The sequence below is a fragment of the Mya arenaria genome, chromosome 11 (genome assembly GCF_026914265.1).
Source record: "Mya arenaria isolate MELC-2E11 chromosome 11, ASM2691426v1".
NCBI classification, from domain to species: Eukaryota; Metazoa; Mollusca; class Bivalvia; order Myida; family Myidae; genus Mya; species Mya arenaria.
The window spans coordinates 57,410,363-57,434,759 of record NC_069132.1 but is presented as its reverse complement, the minus strand read 5'-3'; the positions used below and the strand labels follow the sequence as shown (position 1 = coordinate 57,434,759).

Sequence of the window (24,397 nt, the reverse complement as noted above, 5' to 3'; positions counted from 1 at the left end):
TATGACTTCAAGAAACTCTTTTATTTACTTAGTACCAAACAAACCAGAATAATGAAAAAGTATCAATGTCAACAAAGTTAACGTTGTTACAGCATAATGTCAACAACTATTTTAGTCCAGTAACTTTTAAACTAAGATCATATACTTTTTTTGCAAGGTCAAGGTCATTAGCTTTTGGAGACCAAGATTGTTTTTCAAAGTTTCCATAGTAACCGTCAGAGCATCCCTCCAGCTCAGGTGCCAGCGCGCAGTAAATGACTGTTTGGCAGCCTTCCCTGGCAGTCTTCACCAGGAGAACGTAAAGACAGTAAAGAATGGCATGCAGGGGAAAACACAGGACCTTAAAGTACTTGTTGAACATGAAAGAGTGGCGACCCAGCTGCGTCCTTACCATTCCGGGGTGCATGGAGTACACTGATATTTTGCCATTCTCGGAGACCCTCTGATGCAATTCTCTTGCAAGCAAAAGGTTCATTAGTTTGCTTGAGGCATATGGTTTCTGTGTCTTGTATGCCTCCTCGGTGTTGTAGTTGTGAAGGTCCACTTGGCCGTACTTGTGCAAGGACGAGGAGACGAACACAATCCTGCCCGAGGCAGATTTCTCCAGGAGTTCCAGAAGCTGCATGCTTAGCAGGACATTGCCAAAGTGGTTCACAGACATATGAGTCTCCAGTCCATCCTCTGTTAGGCTGTACGGTATGTTCATAACACCCGCGTTGTTAACAAGAACGTCCAGCTTTGGCAGGTTAGCGTTCAAATCTGCACAGAATGTTCTGACAGACTTAAATGAAGATAGATCAAGCTGTTTTGCCTCAACTTCTTGGTTTCCAGTCTTCCTGGAGATGAGCTTGGCTGCATTCTGGCCTTTGGTTAGATCCCGACAAGCCAGTATAACATGGGCTTTTCTGTGTGCCAATTCAAGAGCTGTTTCAAAGCCAATGCCACAGTTTGCCCCGGTCACAACCACAGTTTTTCCTAGCATCAGAGATCTGCTTGGGCATGTTGCTTTCCAGAATAACAGTACTCTTCTCACAGCCAGCACTGTCACCCCTATAACATAAAGCAACAAGTGATAAAGTATGAAACATGCTTCAAAAAAACATTTTGATTATGACAGGAACCTAAGGCCACTTTTCTAAAAAACATGCATATATTCAATGAGAATCGAAGCAGAAACGTAAGTGCTAGGTTACGGTTGTGACTTTTAGGGTCTGCTTACCATCCTGTTTAATACAAATTGAGTGAGAAAGGCCAAAAATTCATTCAATCATATTTTAAATTTAATTTTTCATTAAAGCTGCACTCTCACAGATTTAACATTTTGACAACTTTTTTTATTTTTTGTCTTGGAACGAGCCAATTTTTGCAAAAATTCATGGAAACCAGTTATATAAGACTGCTGACAAAAAATTAGATCGCAGATTTTTATATTTGAGTTCAAAAACTGATGTTTTATGCATTTTTTTTAAACCGTTAGTAACGGTTTAAGCCTTAAATCATTAATTTTCAAACTGAAATATGAAATGGAACGATCTTATTTTACAGGTTTGTAGATATTTATGCAAAAATTTGCTCTTTCCAAGACAAAAAATAAAAATGGTATGTCTGTGAGAGTGCAGCTTTAAGTTTTGAGTTATCTTTTTTTTTCAATGGTAAACAGTACAGTATATCTTATGCAACACGATTTAGTGCATATCATCAAAAATATATTTTATAAAGTAGAACCAGTCACCACAGTGCAACATTATGTTTGGATAGTGTCAAATTGTTTGATTTTGGCACCTGAATCATTTCTTGTTTTTGTAAGGCCACACAAATTAATGTTTTTGTTATACAGATTTTGGGCAGAAAAAACAACAACAATAGGGTAAATGAATTAATTTCTCATTTGGCAATGAAACAGCAACAGGCATAAACATTTGTTTAAACTATATACTAGGGTCATCTAAACATTATGTTAAATTGTTGCAGAATAAATAGCAACATGAGCTGTCACAGGATCATGACAAATGCTCCCTAAAGGTCTCATCGGACAGATAGCCATTAGTTTTGGGCCTGTATTGACAGATAGCCTTGAGTATGTAACATATTTTTATGATGACCTTACCAACCTTCCTATGAACTTTGGAAATATTGACCTGACACATTCTGAAAGAGCAAAGAATGTACATGGAAATGATAAGTCACTGCAAGATGGAGTGGATGTCAACTCATCTCTGGTCCTTAGAGTTCTTCAGTTATTGATTAGATATATTTTAGTTTGACCTTCATCTTTGACCTAATGACCTGCTTGAGGTTACCACTACATTGACCTTTGACCCCCTGACCTACCAATCATAAGGGTTTCTCTGCTGGTTATTACCAACCCGCCCACCAAGTTTGAGATTCCTGGGCCATAGTGTTCTTAGGTTTATATTGATCCGAAACCAAGGCCAACAGACTAGTATTTAACATGAACCTTTGCAGATAATATCTGAAAATTTCACGACTGCTTACAGCATTATTTTTTTCATAAACATTGGAAAAACGTGATGTGTTGCACTAAGGCCCACACCACGTAAATGTTGGTATGTCCGTCAATGTTAATCTTCACTTCACTGCGAGTTACCCTAATAATATTCTCCCTTGTAGTACAATTTATCATTTAAATTGTCTAAAATCATAGGAGGGCCTTTACAAACGAAAAGGTATGTATTCTTTTCAGTCTGCCATAAATATATATAAAAAAAAATTGTTCATAAAAAGGTTCTTTACAATTTAAGTCAGTGTGTAATAACGGCACAGTGGGTCAAACAAGAGAAAAAAAATCAAATAGGTAAACAAGAAAAAAGTCAATCAAGGGCCATAATTTGTATTTAGGGTTAAAATGGAGTTATGGTCCAACCTAATTGTGTAATGGCTGTGAACAACTGTGTGAAGTATGAAGTCCATTGAATGAATGGTATTTAAGATCTGAGTTAAAACGCCAAGTTGCCCTTAAACTTAAACCAAACTTTCTTAGTTGATCAAGGGGCCATAATTCGTATCAAAGATTATATGGAGTTATGGAATTGTGTGATGGCTGTGAATAACTGTGTGCAGTATTAAGTCCATTGAATAAATGGTATCAGAAATCTGAGTTTAAACCCCAAGTTGCTCTTAAACTTGAACTAAACATTCTAAGTTGATCAAGGGCCATAATTTGTATTTTGAATAATATGAAGTTATGTTACCTCATTGTGTGATGGCCATGAACAACTGTATGAAATTTAGAGTCCATTGAATGACAGTTTTTGAGATCTGGGTTAAAACCCCAAGTTGCCCTTAAGCTTAAATCAAACCTTCTAAGTTGATCAAGGGCCATAATTTGTATCTAGGAAAACACAGAGTTATGTAACCTGTTTGTATGATCATTGTCAACAATTGTGTAAAGTATTAAGTCAAGTGAACAAAAAAAGGGTCAATAAGTAATAAGTAAAAATCCAGCATGATCTAAAACATAAACAGGACACTATGTGCCAAGTCAATGAGGAGCCATAATTTGTATTAAGGATGATATGGAATTATGAAACCTAATAAGTATGAAGTGAATTGAATGAATGGTATTGGAGTTTTAAGTGAAAATGCCAAGTTGCCCTAATAACTTAAGGGGACACCAACTTTGACTCCGGGGCAGGTACTACAGCCTCTGTATTTTTCAATAGTCAAACTAAAAATCATCTTACTATTTTCATTCGAAATTTAATCGGATTCGGTGTGTTTTAACAGCATAACCCTGAAGAAAGCTTTACCAGTAAAAGTTCATTTGCAGGCACATACCTTTATTAACTTCATTTCGGTAGAAGTTTTGTTTTTTCTGTAGAAGTTTTGTTTATTTTAATACATATTTGACTGTAATGCAATGTTAAAGGTTTAAACAAGAGAATTAAAGACAACTATCATTATTCCTGCCTCAACCGAAATCACATTGTGATACAGCATAATGTTCAGCCTAACAGTCAATTAATTTTAAAACTTATGTTATGGTTTTAAATTATGGTTTTAAATACAAAAAAGAAAATTTCATGCCTTATTGCACATATATGTTATAGCCCTAATACCTAAATAGAACTTGGGACCAATAACTTAATTGATGACTTCTCTTCAAATTATGGCATATGAGGAGTATACATTAATCCAAGTTATACTTCTTATTACAAGATAATGGTGTAGTGAGGGTATCAATCGCATCCAGTGATAGCTCTAGTTACATTTTGAACAACTTCTTGCAGTCTTTAAGCCTAGTGTGCATTGGTTATGGTCAATTTTTGGGTCAGCAGGTCAAAGATCAAGATCATAGTGACCTTTGCACTCCTGACATTCAACACATCTTGATATTCATGTATACTTGATATTAGTTTATCACCTGATAAACAATAGAAACATAATTCTTTTGATCTAGTATTTGAACTACCCATGTTCACAAATAGACCTGCCCACAACATTACATTTGTGGATTTAGATAATTTTTTAAATGGCAACATTTTATTTCTTAGTATAAGGAAACAATATTAAAAAGATGCTTATCTTTTACCATTTAATCTAGTTTCTTACACAAAATAAATGATGTATAGAAACGAAAGTTGCATAATATGTACATGAGTGATAAACTAACATTCAAAACGAAAATGACTCAATATGTCAATAAGTACATATAGCATCTTTGTTTTAATATGAAAACTGATATTATTAAGTATCATTGCCGCATGCCAGATGGCAGCACTTTCTGTCATAGATTTCCATTGATCTGCTGTAGCACATCCAAGCCATGTCAAGCCTGTTCTGAAGTTCACAGCAATGACCCAGCATTTTGAAGTCTGTCAATGTGGATATCAGCAACGTAAAAACTGATAAAGTATTCTGGCAGCATGCAAGATGGAGACATTGTCTCTGTCGTAGATGTCTAACGATCTGCTGTAGCACATCCAAGCCAGGTCAAGTCTGTTCCGTAGTTCGAAGCAGTGACCCAACATCTTGAAGGCTGTGTCAATATGACCATGTTCCGTCTGCATTGTGTACTCATGTAGGTTACGTAGCGCTGTTAGTGCTCTCCTTGGCTGGTGCAGTACCCTGTAGGTGAGGTGTTGTAGGTAGTACAGGAATGGGATGCAGTCAGTGACTACAGTGTTCTTCCACTTGTGATGTAGCCTGTCTTCATCTTCAATACTTCTGAGCATTTCATAAGTAAGATGTTGTGGAATGCAGTTGATTTCTTCTTTACACAACATCATGTGTTTCTGTATTATTTCAGTGGTTGACAAGGTGATCAACTTGTTCCTAAACTTAGTGCTTCCTTCCTTACATTTCCTTCCTCTATGTCCACAACACTGCCACACATCTGGCCCCATCAGTCCTTCACAGTAAATCAGCACTTTTGCAGCTTCCTCATACTGTCCCTTGCAGTACAACATGGTGGCGAACTTCAACCTACTGGAAGCAAGGTCAGAGGCTAGTGATAGTTGGTACCAGTGGAAGATATCCTGTGTGAATGGATGACCCAGGTAGATGCACTTTGAAACCAGGATGGGTGTTGTTAAGGAAGGGGGTCAGCAGGGAAACTACTTCCAGTTCAAGGTCACTGTGTGAATCAGACATACTCTGTAGAGTAAACAAGCGGTAAACAATGCCAACCACTGAATAATCAGTTATAATGATATTCATATAAAGGCCAATTTCATTCCCCAGCAGTCTTTGTAGTACATCACTACAGGTTTGGGTTCTTGTGCTCACATTCAGACATGGTATGTTTACAAGACTTGAGCATTGTAGCAACCTCAAATCGATATTGTCCATATCAGTAGTATATAGACACTGCAAATTTGTGTTGATGAGATTGGAAATGATGCTGGTTAGTTTTGGAAGCTCCCAACTGTGTAACTTTCCCACCAACAGATTAACCCCAGATATTGTAAAGTGGGGACAGTACTTCTGTTTTAACCCTCGTAAAAGGGTTGTCAAGAGTAAACACACACATTTCACAATGTTGTCTTCCCTCCATATTTCTACAGGGTAGTTTTCTATTGTAAACATCATTGCAGATTTTATATGAAATGTGCTTAATCTGTCTCCAAATACAGGTTTGAAATATGTTTTTCGCATGATTTTTGTAAGGGTATATACTTTCACTTGAACAGTGTTTAAATCAAACATTAATAACCATTCCATCAATGAAGTTGAAAATCTCCACTGCCATTTTGAATATAGGTAATTAGTTAGCTTTGATGGAACCGTAAATGCTGAAGATCTACACATGGATTGTTTAATTGGGCTCTCAGTGTATCCCTGTGGCACTAGGAAGACTCCAGTCTGTCTGGCCCTTTCCAGGGTGTCAGGTCTGGGCCAGTGTCCAGTGCGTGGTCTGTTGAACATGAACTGACATTCCTCTGGTAGCTGGTCACAATGGTATGCACGGACAAAGTCAAAGTTTTCAGATGTCATTGATGGACCATGTCTATATACTTGACCAGTTTCACTTATTTTTAAATATTTTTTATATTATTAAAGATCCTGATATTCAACCAGTGTACTAGTCACTATAACTCTACCTTCTCCATCCAGCACATCATCAGGACCCACCGTTTGTACTTCGGGTAGTGGTAAATCACCTCTCAGTCTCTGCAAGTAGCAATGCTGAGGAGGAGTGAGCTCATTCCTTAACACCAGAAGGTTTGGCTTTCCATACTGCCACTCACTCCATTCTAGTGCAACATGTTTATTCTTATCACACAACAACAGGTCAGTATCAGATTCCATCCCAATTGTTGATGTGGCCTCACTCTGACTGCCAAATATGTACCTAGTATGATTCATATATTTCGTAAACACATTTGGCACAGTTTCACTCCTCAGGAATGTTCTTCTCCTTCTGGCAATCACCAAGCTGTTGACTCCAATATCTCCCAACACCCGGGACAGCCGCAGGGAAAACAGACTCTCACTCTCCCTATCACTATCCATAGCTTAGTTTTAAAAGTCTTCAGTTTTTGTCTTCAAAGTGTTCAAAATACACAAGTATAAACCAAGCACTGATTTAACTTCCTCTCTCGTTGTAACAATACTTGAAATAAAGCCAGATAGTCTATTTCCTTTTATTGTGAAAGTAGTGTGTCAGAAAGCCAGGTAGTCTATTTCCTTTTATTGTGAAAGTAGTGTGTCAGAAAGCCAGATAGTCTATTTCCTTTTATTGTGAAAGTGGTGTGTCAGAAAGCCAGATAGTCTATTTCCTTTTATTGTGAAAGTAGTGTGTCAGAAAGCCAGATAGTCTATTTCCTTTTATTGTGAAAGTAGTGTGTCAGAAAGCCAGGTAGTCTATTTCCTTTTATTGTGAAAGTAGTGTGTCAGAAAGCCAGGTAGTCTATTTCTCTCTGATTATGAAAGTAGTGTGTCAGAAAGCCAGGTAGTCTATTTCCTTTTATTGTGAAAGTAGTGTGTCAGAAAGCCAGATAGTCTATTTCCTTTTATTGTGAAAGTAGTGTGTCAGAAAGCCAGGTAGTCTATTTCCTTTTATTGTGAAAGTAGTGTGTCAGAAAGCCAGGTAGTCTATTTCCTTTTATTGTGAAAGTAGTGTGTCAGAAAGCCAGATAGTCTATTTCTCTCTGATTGTGAATGGCTTATGTTAGAAACCCAGATTTCTTTCAACAGTGAATTCAATGTGTCAGAAAGCTGGCGGGTGCGCCCAACCCCCCCCTCCCCCACCTCTCCCCCTAAGTCTGCTAGCGTTAGCCAGCCAACGAATATGTATTTGAATGTTTCTAAATTAGATCATGTATGGTAAAATAAAATTGATAAAAGTAAATTCCATAAAATTAATACTTAAAATATTTGAGAGGTTATCAGTAGTGATTTATGATTGTCAAGGCTATTTTTTTTTAATTATTTGGGTTATCGGATTTTTTTGAAAAAATGTCGGACGGGTGGTGGAAAATTAAAAAAAAGAAATCCAGACAAGTTATTCGTTTTTTACAATAATGTATTTTTCATAGTGTTGGTGGCGAAACCCAAAACCCAAAGATGAAAATATCAACAAACAGAAAAGACATGTTCATAGACACATATGAAGACATCTGAAAATGAATAAATGCTTAAGTATGTTTTGATTTCTAAGCAACACAATGTCTGCAATGCCTCAATGTTATAATAATTATTGATATATATTCAAATGCTCACTTTGTCATACACATATGGTTGACTTTACAGTCCAATTTTCTCTCCTACCAATTTTAGATTTAAATTAATGTAATCATGATATAAGCATTTTATACACTTCACATAAAATAATGTCACATAAAGTCAATACTATTACAAACTTTCAGTTTTAGTGTCACTTTTGTTTATTTGAAGCGCTATCCTGACTGCAAGAGTTTTCCTTTGCATCACTATTGCCACATATCGGTCTTACAACGAAATATGCCTTTGCCTGACCAGCAATTGGCTCCTAATTGCTAGGCACTACTTCTTCTTCTCGACAGAAAAAGCACACTGTAGCAAATTTCACTGACACACCTGCAGTATAAAAAATATTATGTATAAACTTTACAATGCCCCAAGACTCAATTATTTTTTAAATGGAATAAGAAAATGTAAATAATAAAAATGAATTTATATTCAGCGATGCATTTTTGAAGTTAAGATATTTTTCTGCAGCCTTAGCAAAATTTCAGATAACCAAGATTTTGATTACTTGAATAGTAGGTGGTCTCCATATATGTTTAACAATTAATGCCCCCTCGGACAAACACAGTGTTGTGGCATGGGCTTGGGTGTGGGAATAGAGTAGCTCCACAGGATAAGCTTAATTTTTCTTCAACACCAAGCAGCGTCTTGGGTGTTTCATGTCAAGATGATGCTGACAATAAACAAAATGTCTTTTCCCATAGTTTGGACAGAGAGCGAAGCTTTGAGCCTGGGCTACAAATTTAAGAACAGATTTATAAATAGAAAGTAGTAATAAAATGCCACTTTAATGCAACAAAACTTTAAAAGTGAAAGTGGGGTAAACACACAATAAAAACATGGGCTACAGAACCAGCGCATTCATCGACTTCTCTTAAATTAAATCAAATCACAACAGTGACTGTAGCCAGCAGACTATAGGTTTGAACCCGGGACCTTTGAATTGGTATACTAGCATTTTACCCACTGTGCTAACCAGGCCAGCTTTGAACTGTTTAGAGTTAATATACATATGTGTATAAACATATATCTTTCTTTAGGTTATTTTTTAACTGGTTTCAGCAGCTGCTGATCATCCAAAGTGAATAAAAAATATTAAAAGATAATGGCGGGGCCAGCTTTTGCCCAAGGGGCATAATTTCAAATGTTTTGCTCATATGATGCTCCAAAACAAATCTCAAAAAAATGGACCTTATGGTTTGAAACAAGAAGATTTTGAAAATATTTCTTAAATAAGTCTCTACAAAACTTGTGACCCCAGGGGCAGTGCCAGTTTTGACCCAAGGGGCATAATTTGAACAACCATGGTAGTGGACCACTAAATTAAGGCTTTTTCAAAAAAGCAAGGATCTGAATAGCTGTTTCAGACAAAAAGGATTTTAACATTTCCCGATTTAAGTATACCAAACCTGTGAACCTGGGGGCGTGGCCAGTAATGACCCCAGGGGCATAATTTGAACAAATATTCACAAGCTTACCATGTAATGTTGACTAAAAATAGACTTCGCTCATGTAGACTTGGCTAAAAATAGACTTAGATAAAAATAACATTTTTTTATACTTTCAAGACCCATAATCTAGGCATGCATGGGCGGATCTGCCTGGTTTTCAAAAGGAACTGAGCTCTAATGGATACCTAAATACTGTACAAGTTTCATCGAGATACAATAAAAACTGAAGACAGTATCGTGTTCACAAGCAATTGTTTACACAATAGCATTTTTTTATACTATCAAGGCCCATAATCTAGGCATGCATGGGCGGATCTGGCTGGTTTTCGAAAGGAACTGAGCTCTAATGGATATCTAGATACTGTACAAGTTTCTTCGAGATACAATCAAAACTGAAGACTGTATGGTGTTCACAAGCAATTAATTACAGACGCACGGACGCACATACTACATACACATTACCGTACCATCGCATAAGCTCTTCTGGCCTTTTGAAATATTTTTAAAAAAAACATGTTTTGACAGGTACATTAAGTTAAAGTCCTATGTGATAAAGCTTTACACTGGATCAGGCCAATTCTAAAATAGATTTTTATACAATTTAAACTGTGAATAATGTTTGGTACGAGAAAACACTTTAACCACAAATATGCATATATGGCATATTTAAACAACACAGGCCGATGTATTTTAACAATTACACTGGTTTATATGCGAATCCTTACCAATGATACAGACATCAGTCTTGATCAACTGGTTTCCAAAATGGAAGACCTGCTGGCAGGTCATTTCTGGTAATATCTCCGTCCAGTCTTTTTCATCGGTTGATGCATAAATAGCGTGTTATTTTGCTTCACCTTTTGCTGATGCGATTACATCGCTTACAGTTAAGGTGTCAGTTCTTACAAAATAATCGTTTAAATGCAGATGGTAGGTTGAAAATGGGAATTTATTTTATATATGACCTCAGCTTCATTGAAGCCGCCATTTTGAAAACAATTTTTAGAACTGCTCTCAATGTTACAAAGGAACAGACAACAGGGTTTACATGAAAATACATCACTTTTCACGTCCTTAGAAAAAACACGATCCGATTTCTTTTTTCCCAATTTTTTTTTCATTTTTTTTTTTGGAGTTTTCGAAATAATTGGGCGGCGGATCCTTTAACCAATTTATTAAAAAAAAGGCCCAATGGATAATCGAATTCTTGCTTTTTGCTATTGTTTTCAGTTTTAAAAGTGTTTCTGTGGTAAATTATAAACATGATTCTCAGTACCGTAGTTATTATCAGGCTTTAACATAAAGATTGGATATTAAAGGGACTAGACACCAGATGATTCCATTGCAAGATAAAAAAAAATAGTATAAAACATAAATAAAATCGATATTGTTGCGTACAATGCATTGAACCTTACTTATTGATGTATCACATCGCTTACGACACATTTCTCTTCCACAGTTTTTGCGTATTTTTCCAATTTGAAATTGGGTCTGTCTACCAGTCCACGTCAAATCAAGTATATTTAAAAATAGCATTGGTATATTTATCTGTACTAATCATGTGACTTTGACATGCTAAATATACACATTATAAACTGGAAAACCATTATGCGCTATTTTTAAACGGGTATACTCAGCTAAACACTGTGACAAAAAGCACTTCGCTATTGGACTATCCGGAAACATTGTACGGAACAATTTCTCAATATCTGTGTTGGAATTGTATGAATGATGATTGCAGATGGTATTCAGTGTCCACAAGATCTCAGCTTTTTTGGTGTCTGCTTTTGAAACAAATGAGTCCATTGTCATTGGCTTACTTTGACTAGAGGTGGGTGGGGTGGAATATTCAAACTGGAATCAACATTATTGTTCAAATCTGTGGGTGTTGTTTCATTTTTATTTGATATTGTTCCTTCTTCCTTAAGAAAAGCTATTCCAGTTGATGCCATCGAATCTTTTATTTCTTCGTTCTTCTTATGTTTCGATCCTTGTGCATGCGAGGAAAGGGCACTTTCACCAATGTTACAGACATCAAAATCTTTCAAACAAACAGTACAACGTGCTTTCTTGGGGTCTGTTGTTGATTTTACCCACTTATACTTTTCAATCCATTTGTGTTGGAAGCTACACTTCCTCCCAAACTTCCCCATTGTCGACCTATCAATCAAATTTTCGAGTTGGAAGACGCTGTCTGTTCGGGCGCGGCCATCTTGTACAAAAACCGATGACATAATACGCACCTGCGCGCATGATAAATACCGGACCGTACCGTACCCGGGTCTGTATTTCTTTAGACCTTGCGATCAAGGATAACCCGTGAAAGTGCAAGCACTTATTTCCAACGGGGTCCTTTGTTTTTGCTGAAGGGACAGCACGCTGAAGAGACAGTGGTGGGATACAAGGAAGTCCGGGTGCGAGACCCTAGCTCTTTTTCGAAGAGACCCCTTGGTTCTTTTAAGTGCTCGGTGTAAAGCACCGATACACGGGGTACAACTTTCCTGGGTTAAACCAGTACTGAGTACACCACTTTTCCAAGCACTACCCTTTAAATGCCAAGCGCCAGGCAAGGGAGCTACTTGTACCAACTTTTAACGTCTTTTGGTATGACGCGGCCAGGGATCGAACCTACGACCTCCCGCTCCGTAGGCGGACGCTTATCCACTAGGCCACGGAGACGGGTCCCCGTATGTCCGAAATTTCTTGCAAATGGTGGCTTAGAGTTTTGCCGAAAAATTATTTTTTTTAAATAAAAAGCGAAAGTATCGTCAATCTTTTTAGGTTTTTGTCTATTTTCAAGGACATTTGTCAAATTTCAAGGATTTTCAGTTAAATTCAAGTACATTTTAGGCTTTTTTTCAAGATACCCCTAAATTCAAGTACATTTCAAGGACGAAACCAAATTCCAGGACTTTTCCAGGACTGTGCGAACCATGGGATTTTTTTCTGAAGATTGGGAAAAATATCTTATATTTTGCTTTGGGAATGGGTCCGATAGTCGGACCCGTGGGTACTATAGAAAAAGCCCTGAAGACATTAAGCTATTTTTAATAAATATTCACTTCTATATATCTAAGATAACGACAGTTATCAAAGATAAGACATCAAACTGGGCCTTTCTGGACCGGGCCTTTCTTGTACTGGGCCTTTCTGATACAGGGCCTTTCTGGAAGTGTGCCTTTTTGACCCGCATTCGTAGGAGCCCCGAAACACTGAAGCGACCGGGGCAACATGGCTGGTGAATGTACCGGGCATTTAGAAAAAATGCTTACCAGCTAATCCTATGCAGACAGCAGTGTTTGGAACTTCAAACTTCCAAACCATTTTATGATATTTTCAGATAAAACTTGTCGTTCTTGATTGACCTAACTGTATTGCAATCACTAATTGTCATTCAATCTAGACAAAACAGCGACAATCTTTGCCTGGTACAGATAAGTGAATTAAAATAATCAATTATTGCTTGTTGAAAAGTGTTTTATTTTGGTGTAATATTTTGTTTTACAAATAATCGATTCACAAAGTTGTTGAGTACGAAAGTCAAACACACTTCCGTTATAGATTTTAACCTGTGTCAGGTAGCAAAAAGTAGGATGCTATCCTCTTGTCGAATAGGTTTAACCAGTAAGTACGCCTATTTTCAGATTTTGATAGCTGTGGTATTATCATATCGCGAATGGATCAGGTAGAAATACATGTGTTTAAAAAAATGCATTGGTTACTTGTGCAGACATCTGAAAGCTGATGAGAATCACCGTACTGTAGAGTACTGAGTAGCTACAATAATGATCGACCAAGGATACTTTTGTTTTTATTATTTTGACATATAATATAATATAAGATAAGATAATCTTTATTTAAAGTCGGTTATGATAAACATAAACAACACTAGCTGATAGCTATTTTCCGATATAATTGATTATCCAGTAACAGACAAACAAAAGACCTGAAAATATTCAAGATCATAATATCACATGTTAATTAAAATGTTAAAACATATGTTATAATGAGATTATAGGCTTCATTATAAAAAATACCAGACACATCAAAAGTTACAAGATAAAACATATTTATGATTTAAATACTAGTCCAATGCATTAAGTGAAATTTAAATAAAAGCAACAGTAAGACACAAAACATGTAATTCAAACAGCAAGTGATAAAATAGTTGTTAGCGGCTATTACAAAGCAATTCAACATATAGGACAGATTTTTACTATATACACAAATAAAATGCTGGAGGTGAACGCTAATCGTTTTCTAAAAAATATATAAGACAAAAAGAAATTAAGACACTAAAGAAAAATCACGCATTACGATGCAAAGATAAAAATGGGTTTATCAACACGATCAGACCTGTGGTGAACTGATTAGCATTCACTTCAAGCATAGGAATAACACCAGACTACAGAAAAAGCAATAGCTTTTTGCTAAGAAAAAGATGATGCGTTACTTACATACTAAAACATTCTTCTAATAATAAAACAGGAAAACACAGAAAAGATATGGCTATAAGCTATAAAGAGGTTATTATATTGGTCATGCACATCATTTGGAGAATATATAAACAGATAACAAAAGCACATAGTTCACATTTCATGCATAAAGCAACTAAGACACATTTCATCTACAGCTATACAATTGTTATACAAGCAAAAGCAGTGGTTAGTAAAGCTTACAAGCACATAAGGTAAAAGGTATAACAGAAAAGTGGTTAAACAATACACACATAGAGCATTTACATTTGCTGCCACTCCAAGTATGGATCAGTCTCTTAAACTCTTTGAAATTAGTAGTTGTGCGTAATTTGTTTGGCAGACTGTTCCATACTTGGGTGGCCTCAAAACGAAAGCTTTTCTTACCATAAGTAACTGTATTTACACTTGGAATGTCGTGCATGTTTTTATGTCTGAAAGAGTAATGTTTAGATTTAACAGAGACAATTTCTTGTATGTAAATGGGAGATAACTTGTGTAAGCATTTGAAAACTTCAACAGCGATTTGTCTTAGCCTGCTTATATGAAGGGTTGGCATATTTACCCTTTCTAATAGCTGTATATAACTCGATGTATAATCATTAAAGACTAAATTTAGAGCTCTATATATTGCAATTTTTCTAGTTTTTCAGTGTTTTGTTGATTACAGGAATGCCATACTAAAGGGGAGTAGTTAAAATTGGAACGGACAAAACATTTGTAGATAAGTAATTTTGTAACTGTGTGAGATATTTAGACAATCTTGACAAGGCATTTATTTGCCGTGCTGATTTCTTACAAATAGTTGCAACATATGCATCAAAGTTTAACAGTGAATCAATTTCTACTCCTAAGAGTTTAACACTTTCTTCACATTGTATTTCTGAGTTTTCAATTCTGAAGGAATCTATTTTACTTAATGTGGACTTTCCGATACATATTGATTGAAATTTATCAGGATTTGCTTGCATTAGATTATCTTCAAACCACTTGATTAGGATAGAACTTTCAGACTCAAGAACTTGTTTTAGGTTGTTGATGTTGGAATCACAGTGAGATAAAGTATTGTTCGTCAGCATAGTTGTAAACTTTGGCTTGATGAATGAAATAAAATATATCATTGGTAAAAATATTGAAAATCAACGGTCTCAAAATCGATCATTGTGGTACGCCTTTTGATATATCCATCCACTCACTATGAAAATCGCCCAGTTTTACTCTTTGTTTGCGGTTAGTCAAATAATCATGCATGAGGTCGGCAGCTTTTTCGGAGAGCCCATAGGCTTTAAGTTTTAGGACAATAAGATCGTGGGGGAGGCAGTCGAAGGCCTTGGACAGGTCCATCAGTATAGCCGCTACATACTCATGGTTGTCCAGGGCCCTCTTCCAATCCTCCATTAATCGGAGTAGAGTAGTTTGGCAACTATGACTGGTGTACCTGAAAAAGGCGGCATTCATGGCGTTGCGACATAAGACTCTAAGTTTAGACTCTAGAGGAGCCTTATCAGTCTGTAAAGGAGACAAATTTTATGACAGAAAATCACTTAAAATATTCAAATGTTATTTGGTTTCATATACAATTTGAAAGTTAAAGTCTAATCCAAACAGTCAGTTTAAAAAAAGACATACTCATGGAATCAAAATCAAAGCATATATAAACAATCTTTATTATTTCAGAGCTTGTCTGTGAAAGCACAAAGTTGACGTCAATGACACTACGAGCCATGTCTTCGACATCATTTACAACCCTGAATGTGACACGGCCACAGGAGTTTGTGGTTCATGTGGAAATGAACAGGCCAGAAAAACGCAACGCCATGAATGCCGCCTTTTTCAGGTACACCAGTCAAAGTGACCAATAGTTCAACACTCAACAGTTTTGTAACGGCGTGTGTGGTTTTATTAGCTCATCTTATTTATGGAGGAGAAGTCAATATATTGTGTTAGCATTGGTGTTATTGCCTTATTGGAGTTGGATTTATAATTGTCAAGTTATATCCATCGATCAACTAAAACAAAAAACAAGCTTTGATTTGCTCTGCAGCTTGTTCTGCGATATACTCTAAAACTGCAGTCCTTTGAACAGGGGGTCATTTAAGAACTGGCAGTCAGTTGAGGTCGAAGCTTATTCCTGGCCCCAATATCACGAAAATACTTAAGTCAAATCTCAAACTTAGTCTTAACTCATGTCACCATATAAAACAATAATTTTCTTCAAAATCTTCAATGTTTTATACTTTTTGAAAACGTGTTTTCTTATAGAATGAGTTGATAAAAAGATTTTTTAAATATTTTAAAGAAAACTAATTCTAGAGCAAAAATATACTTGAGTATTTTATAAAGAAAACAGAATTGTACTCAAATACATTTTTGGCTGTAGAATAGATTACCCTTGGAATTTGACCAAAGGCTTTTATCAGCATATTCTTAGATAGAATGTGCTTATAAAGCTGTAAAAAACATATATGATTTTTAAATAATTTTGATGCTTTGTGGTAAAATGTGTTGAGTCTGAGTTTGAGATTTGACTTAATTTTTTGTGATATTGGGGCCTGAACATTATTCCTTCTATTTTCATATAAAATAAACTGATGCTGGAATCAAAACCTAAATAAGTCCAGGAGTTAAGCAAAAAAATTGCCAGATGTTAAAATTTTTGCATTTGTAAGACTGCAATGGCAGATAAAATTTGATAAGGTGTGAAAAAATGATTATCACCATTTGTGCATGACCACTATTACTTAATAAGGGCATTTGAGAAGATAATTGTTAGAAGTTAATGACAGAAATTTAAATGTGAGAAATGTAAATGAGTCATAAATATTTTAATAAAGCACTTCGCATAACATTCCAACTTCAGAATCCTCCTTCTTACGACTCAACAGTCCCGCGAAATTGACAAGAGGCACCAATTATCCATCCTTGATTTTGTGAAACTTAAATCTGACTAATGCCATCATATGCATTGTCATATTCCAAAGTTGCTTATTTAGAAAATATTTCTTTTATAAAATTAAATTTGCTATTTATTAATATATTGTTGTTGTTTTTTATATTTTCACATTTAGTATATACTTTAGCATTTGAACATATGAACAATTTCTTCAGCACAACACATAATCAGCGTGGAATTAAACTATCAGTATGACAACTTCAGACTTTGAAAGTACATTGTAAGACATTTCATAATAAATACTTGGGTCGTTTGCTTGGACCAGGGTGACCTTGAGTGATCGCAGTTTTAATGTATAACAAAAATAGCTGCTTTATGACAATTATAATTACTATGAAAGAGATAATCTATTGTCTTTTGAAAGTATATTTGCTACATCTGTATACAATTTTATAATACACATGAATGTGTCTGCTTTACAGACATGAGTATAAAAACATGTTTTTGTAACCATGTTTGTCTTTAACAGAGAAATACAAGAATGTTTTCAAAATCTGACCAATGACAGTGACTGCAGAGCTGTTGTGCTTTCTGGAGCCGGGAAACTATTCACCGCAGGTAACCTGAACAGGGCGGGGACTTTTTACTGTCTTGTCACTGTTTGTTTGATCTGCTGTCAATCTCATTTTTGTTATCATACCCCTGACAAAGCTTGAAGGTGCTATATTGGAGTCACCCTGTGGTTGGTTGGTTGGTTGGTTGGTTGGTTGGTTGGTTGGTTGGTTGGTTGGTTGGTTGGTTGGTTGGTTGGTTGGTTGGTTGGTTGGTTGGTTGGTTGGTTGGTTGGTTGGTTGGTTGGTTGGTTGGTTGGTTGGTTGGTTGGTTGGTTGGTTGGTTGGTTGGTGGTCCGTTGCAATTTTCCTTGTCCGGAGGATAACTTGAAAATTACTGGATGGAACTTAACTTCATACTATGGTAAAGCACAATGAGAGGAAGTTCAGTGTAGAGGAACCATAACTCTATTTTAGCTTATTACAGAGTTATTGCCCTTTTTTATGTTTTCTCGTCTGGAACATAACTTGAAAACCACTGGATGGGATTTAATTAAACTGCATAAAATGGTAAAGCACAATGAAAGGAAGTGTATTTTATAAAAAAACAGTTCTCTATTCTACCTTATTACATAGTTATTGCTGTTTGTCACTATTCCTTGTCAGGAGCATAACTTGAAAACTACTGGAGTGAATTTAATTAAACTTCATACAATGGTTAAGCATAAATGGAAGAAGAGCTGTGTACAAGAACCATAACTCTATTTCAGCTAACTACAGAGTTATTGCCCTTCATATCCTTTTTTGTCAGCAGCATCACTTCTAAATTACTCAATTGATTTTATTTAAACAACACTCTTTGATTAAGCATGATAAGCGGAAATGCAGTGTACAATAACCTCGGGGTTATGGCCTCTTTTCAATAAATTGTTTGCCATTTCCGTGTCCAGGCAGCATACGGGGGTATTCGCCACTCCTGTGACAACTCTAGTTTAGGATGTTTCAAAGCTGTTGCTATGGTAACATGACTGAGTTTGTCATGAAATACGCTGAATGAAGATAAACAAACTGCACATGTTCTAAAGCTAAAAAGGTAACAACTCTTCAAATACTTTACCGGATTGGAAGAAGATAAAAAGGAATTATTTAAAAAATGAAAGATATCATTTTTATAATATCAAACTCTGAATTGATCAAAACTACTACTGAATAACCACTTGAAATCCTTAATTTTTGTACCTGCATTTGTCGGAAAGTAGCTCATTGAGCTAATGTTTTTTGTTATCATATACCCAACTTGAAATGAAGATTCTTGTGTATTCATAATATCCCCATTATCTTTCATTTTATTTCATATTTGTAACGAATGATGACCATGTATGTTCATATGGTACTGGGATTAGTAAAGGGTGAGTCTAAATTATGTTGATTACAGGCCTGGACCTGACCGATCTGGGCACAGTGATTGCTCTCAAGGAGGATGCCGAATTGGACGTGGCCAGGAAGGCCTTCAAACTCAGAAAATTCCTTACAGACTGGCAGGAGAGCTTCTCCGCCATTGAAAAGGTGCTTAATACTCATTTGTTGGTATTTCCTTTGAATATGATTGCTACTTTCTGGGTAAGAAGTTCATACAACATTTAATATAAGTATCAGTTTATAAAACATTGTATGTAGCATCGACTCTGTAGCTACCTTAATTGTTAAAACTGCACTTGCACAAATAGACAGTTTTGACCTTCTTAATTTTTTTGTCTCAGCTCATTTTGGCATCAGTGCCTACAATTCTGTCATATAGGATAACTCACAATCATTTTTCTTAAACTTTTAGTAACGCTTTTAGCCAAAAAACATCAATTTTCAAGCGTTAATATGAAAACTGTGATATGCTCTTTTGTCAGCAATCTTATATCCCTATCCAGACATCTGAGCAAAAATTGGCTCATTCCTAGACAAAAAATAAAAAAAGTCGCCAAAACAATCAATCTGTGAGAGTGCGGCTTAAAAACAATCAATATAGAAGAAAAGTAAAACAGAATCAAGAAATGAATTAATTATGTAACCATATATTTACAAACCACTGTTGTATTACGATATTATGAGCTTGTAACATCTCTTTTGTTTCCAAAAGTCTTCTTGTAATTTCTAAAATATAATCCAATTTCTTATTGGCACAGTGTAGAATGCCGGTGATTGCAGCAGTGCATGGGGCGTGTGTCGGAGGTGGGGTGGACCTGACATCAGCCTGTGACATCCGCTACTGCTCACAGGATGCCTGGTTCCAAATAAAGGTATAGCAGCTCTCACTATTTTGATGCAACAAGTGAGATATTTGTCAAACCTTTTATTAAAAGTATGTTTAACCTACTAATTTGACCAGCAAGGCCTGTGATAGCTCTTGGTTTAATTCATTCTACACAAATACAATTAATCATTTAACATCTGCTCAGCTGGTTTTATATCATTTTCTTTTTTGTATTCTCTAAAAGAAGTGACATAAAAGAACTACTTTGGGCGGAGGTGTTGGAGGTGTTAGCTTTTACCATGTGTGGTCAATGACTAAAGTGTGATCATCCAATCATGATGAAATTTGGTGACAGAATTCTGCCCACGATGTCTCGTTGGCATTAAAATATGATTTTAAATTTATATCTTGTTTGAGTAATTGAGTCACAGTTCTAAATTTTCACCACAGTTTTGCTACTTTTTACATTAAAATTGGTATTAAATTTGTTAAAGAATCCCGACAGGCGACACATTTCCTCAGAATTTTAGTTGTTATAAATATAATGTTGATCTGCATATGTGAATATTCTTAATGCATGTACGCATGATTTGTTAATCTTTCTTTGAAATGAGATATTGTTTAAACAGAATGAAATGGTATGATTATTGTGTTTTCTCAGGAAATAGATCTTGGTTTGGCAGCTGACTTGGGTACCCTGCAGAGGTTTCCAAAAGTGATAGGGAATGATAGCTATGCCCGGGAGCTGGCTTATACTGCTCGCAAATTCTACGCAGATGAGGCTAAAGCAATGGGATTTGTCAGGTACATGTACTTGTATGATACTAGCTTTGGTTTCACAGAAATACGTATGAATGATATATAAGTAAAATAATTTATTCACATTGGGGATTGAAATATTGTATCAATGTGTTTTGAGAAAATATATATCAAATCATTCAAACATTTGTTTGATAGATACCACATGGTGCAATCATGCTTTGATAAATACCAAATGGTGCATACATGTGTTTGATAGACACCAAATGGTACAGACATGTGTTTGATAGATACCAAATGGTACAGACACGCGTTTGATAGATACCAAATGGTACAGACACGCGTTTGATAGATACTAAATGGTACAGACACGCGTTTGATAGATATCAGATGATGTGACTAGCGTTTGATAGATATCAGATGATGAAAACACAGGTTTGATAGATACCAGATGATGTGAACACGCGTTTGATAGATACCAGATGGTACAGACACGCGTTTGATAGATACCAGATGGTGCAGACACGCATTTGATAGACACCAGATGGTGCAGACACGCGTTTGATAGATATCAGATGATGCAAACACGGGTTTGATAGATAGCAGATGATGTGAACACGGGTTTGATAGATATCAGATGATGAAAACACAGGTTTTATAGATATCAGATGATGCGAACACGCGTTTGATAGATATCAGATGATGAAAACACAGGTTTGATAGATATCAGATGATGCGAACACGGGTTTGATAGATATCAGATGATGAAAACACAGGTTTGATAGATACCAGATGATGCGAACACGCGTTTGATAGATATCAGATGATGAAAACACAGGTTTTATAGATATCAGATGATGCGAACACGTGTTTGATAGATATCAGATGATGAAAACACAGGTTTGATAGATATCAGATGATGTGACTATCGTTTGATAGATATCAGATGATGAAAACACATGTTTGATAGATATCAGATGATGTGAACACGGGTTTGATAGATACAAAATGATGGGAACACGCGTTTGATAGATACCAGATGATGTGAATACGGGTTTGATAGATACCAGATCATGCGAACATGCATTTGATAGATACCAGATGATGTGAACACACGTTTGATAGATACCAGATGATGTGAACACGGGTTTGATAGATACCAGATGATGCGAACACGCGTTTGATAGATACCAGATGATGCGAACACACGTTTGATAGATACCCGATGATGCGAACACGTGTTTGGATGCGGACACACGTTTGATAGATACCAGATGATGCAAACACACGTTTGATAGATACCAAATGGTACAGACACGCGTTTGATAGATACCAAATGGTACAGACAGGTGTTTGATAGATACCAGATGATGCAGACACACGTTTGATAGATACCAAATGGTGCAGACACGTGTTTGATAGATACCAAATGATGCAGACACCCGTTTGATAGATATCGGATGATGCAAACACGGGTTTGATAGATACCAGATGATGCGAACACGCGTTTGATAGATATCAGATGATGAAAACACAGGTTTGATAGATACCAGATGATGTGAACACAGGTTTGATAGATACCAGATGATGCGAACACGGATTTGATAGATATCAGATGATGAAAACACAGGTTTGATAGATATCAGATGATGTGAACACAGGTTTGATAGATACCAGATGATGCGAACACGGATTTGATAGATACCAGATGATGCGAACACGTGTTTGATAGATACCAGATGATGCGAACAAGCGTTTGATAGATACCAGATGATGCGAACACGTGTTTGGATGCGGACACACGTTTGATAGATACCAGATGATGCGGACACGCGTTTGATAGATACCAGATGATGCGAACACGGGTTTGATAGATACCAGATGATGCGAACACGTGTTTGATAGATACCAGATGATGCGAACAAGGGTTTGATAGATACCAGATGATGCAAACATGCGTTTGATAGATACCAAATGATGCAAACCAGCGTTTGATAGATACCAAATGATGCAAACATGTGTTTGAGTAATCACTCACTGTTCATATGCTGTATTTGTTTGTTTCTGTGATAAATTACCTTTTTACCAGGTACTGATATAGAATATAACTGATGATTTTGTTGTTCAATATCGATAATACATATTGCATAATAAAGTCTGCTGTTGTTGATAATATTGTGGTGTGACCAACAATTTTACATGATGAGGTCTGCTGTTATGCATATTGTTGTGTGTTAATCATTTAGTGTAATTATGTCAACTGTCATGCATATTGGTGTATGACCTCTCATATAGCGTAATAATGGATATTGTCATGTTTGGAAAATGACGTGTACCTCAATCAAGAGAATTCTCCGTTTTCATTCTTTAGGTTGTCCGGTTAGCACAGTGGTTAGTGCACTCGCTTCTCACCAAGGCGACCTGGGTTTGATTCCTGGCCTGGGTGCATGTGAGTTTGGTTTGTGGTCAGCAAGCCCGACAAGTGGATTTCCTCCGGGTACTCCGGTTTCCCCCATAACACAATACTTCACTCTTGCGTAACATCGTGCCAATGAGAATGATTAATATAATGATGTGATAACTTGTTTCACAATCGTTGTAAAATAAATAAGTTTAAGCTCAACTACATTATACAAGAATGCAACATCAAATAAATAAACTTCACAAATATTGTAGAGATAATCTTTATCACAATACAAATCCAGAGAATAAGTCATTGCTTTTATTTTGAATTGTTGCAGTCGTGTGTGCACTGACCATGGTTCTGTGTTGGAGGCGGCCCTGGACACAGCAAAACTGATAGCCAGCAAGAGCCCCGTGGCAGTGCAGGGGACTAAGGCTAGCATGGTCTTCTCAAGGGACCACACTGTGCAGCAGGGACTAGAACATATTGTAAGCTGCTTTCAATGCAATGTGCTTGATCATTATTATTTTCCATCCAATGAGTTAACAAGGCAAAGCATAAGCATAAAGAGTTAAACATATTTGAATTAGATAACATTAGGGTTTTGTTTGAGAGCGCTGAGATTAAAGGCTGAGTGTATTTAGCAGACTCAATCAACATTATTTAAATGAAAGTATACATATATTCTTTCTACATTTTGATGTAGTCTTACCAGCATGTTTTTTTTCTAACAAAAAGGTATATAGCCTTGCTGTTAGTTGTTGACAGTGTTGGCGTAGTCATGGGCATAATCGTAGCCATGCAGTAACCTTGGCCATAACTCAAACATCATTCAAAATATTCACATGAAACTCTGTACATATGTTGCCATTGACAATATACAGATGTGTATCAAGGCCAATAATGCATGCTTTAGTTGAGCCTTGTGCTGTTTTATTTCTAGGGTGTGTGGAACCAGGCGATGTTACAGAGCCAAGACATGATGGAGGCAGTAGGCGCAGCCATGCAGAAAAAACACCCAAAATTCTCAAAATTGTGACCCTTAAACTTGACAGTGTTGATTTAGCCTCTGTGATAAGTGAGACCAATTTATGGAAACAAATAATAATACAAGGATGATGGTGAAGCTCTCTGCTTACATGATCAACCTTCAAAGATTCACAGAAGTCTTAAATAAGAAAACATACACTGAACAATTTCTCCAATTGGTTATTTTTATTATTTTATGAAATAAAAATTACGAAAATAATTACTAGTATGTGGCATTTAAATTCACTCAGGTTATTGGAATCTTCTAAAGTAAAGATCAGTAGGATTACGGTACTCATACCATGTGTAAATATGTTTGTGTATATTTACCATTAAATTACATTTGTTTAATGTGTTATAATAATATTGATAAATAATTTTCAATTAAATATGAACTCCT

General features: G+C 36.1%; 2 protein-coding genes across 2 annotated transcripts; one reads left to right on the top strand and one right to left on the bottom strand.

The window, feature by feature from the left end:
- Positions 1-13,030, bottom strand: LOC128208950 (retinol dehydrogenase 12-like). Its single transcript, XM_052912685.1, has 2 exons — positions 12,914-13,030; positions 1-1,050 (listed from the first exon to the last, which is right to left on the bottom strand). Exons 1-2 carry the CDS (start codon positions 12,963-12,965, stop codon positions 107-109), a joined length of 996 nt encoding a protein of 331 aa, XP_052768645.1. The 5' UTR covers positions 12,966-13,030; the 3' UTR covers positions 1-106.
- Positions 13,031-13,208: 178 nt separating this feature from the next.
- Positions 13,209-24,397, top strand: LOC128207602 (delta(3,5)-Delta(2,4)-dienoyl-CoA isomerase, mitochondrial-like). Its single transcript, XM_052910640.1, has 8 exons — positions 13,209-13,265; positions 15,794-15,953; positions 17,539-17,627; positions 18,996-19,126; positions 19,738-19,851; positions 20,467-20,609; positions 23,306-23,456; positions 23,912-24,397. Exons 1-8 carry the CDS (start codon positions 13,235-13,237, stop codon positions 24,005-24,007), a joined length of 915 nt encoding a protein of 304 aa, XP_052766600.1. The 5' UTR covers positions 13,209-13,234; the 3' UTR covers positions 24,008-24,397.

Excerpts from the sequence above, each read along its gene's own strand:
- LOC128207602 (XM_052910640.1), top strand. The coding sequence starts at position 13,235 with ATGCTATCCTCTTGTCGAATAGGTTTAACCA. Across the intron at positions 19,852-20,466 it reads ATGCCTGGTTCCAAATAAAG|GAAATAGATCTTGGTTTGGC; the intron begins GTATAGCAGCTC and ends GTGTTTTCTCAG. Across the intron at positions 20,610-23,305 it reads AAAGCAATGGGATTTGTCAG|TCGTGTGTGCACTGACCATG; the intron begins GTACATGTACTT and ends GAATTGTTGCAG.
- LOC128208950 (XM_052912685.1), bottom strand. The coding sequence starts at position 12,965 with ATGGTTTGGAAGTTTGAAGTTCCAAACACTGCTGTCTGCATAGGATTA. Across the intron at positions 1,051-12,913 it reads TGTCTGCATAGGATTAGCTG|GGGTGACAGTGCTGGCTGTG; the intron begins GTAAGCATTTTT and ends TTTATGTTATAG.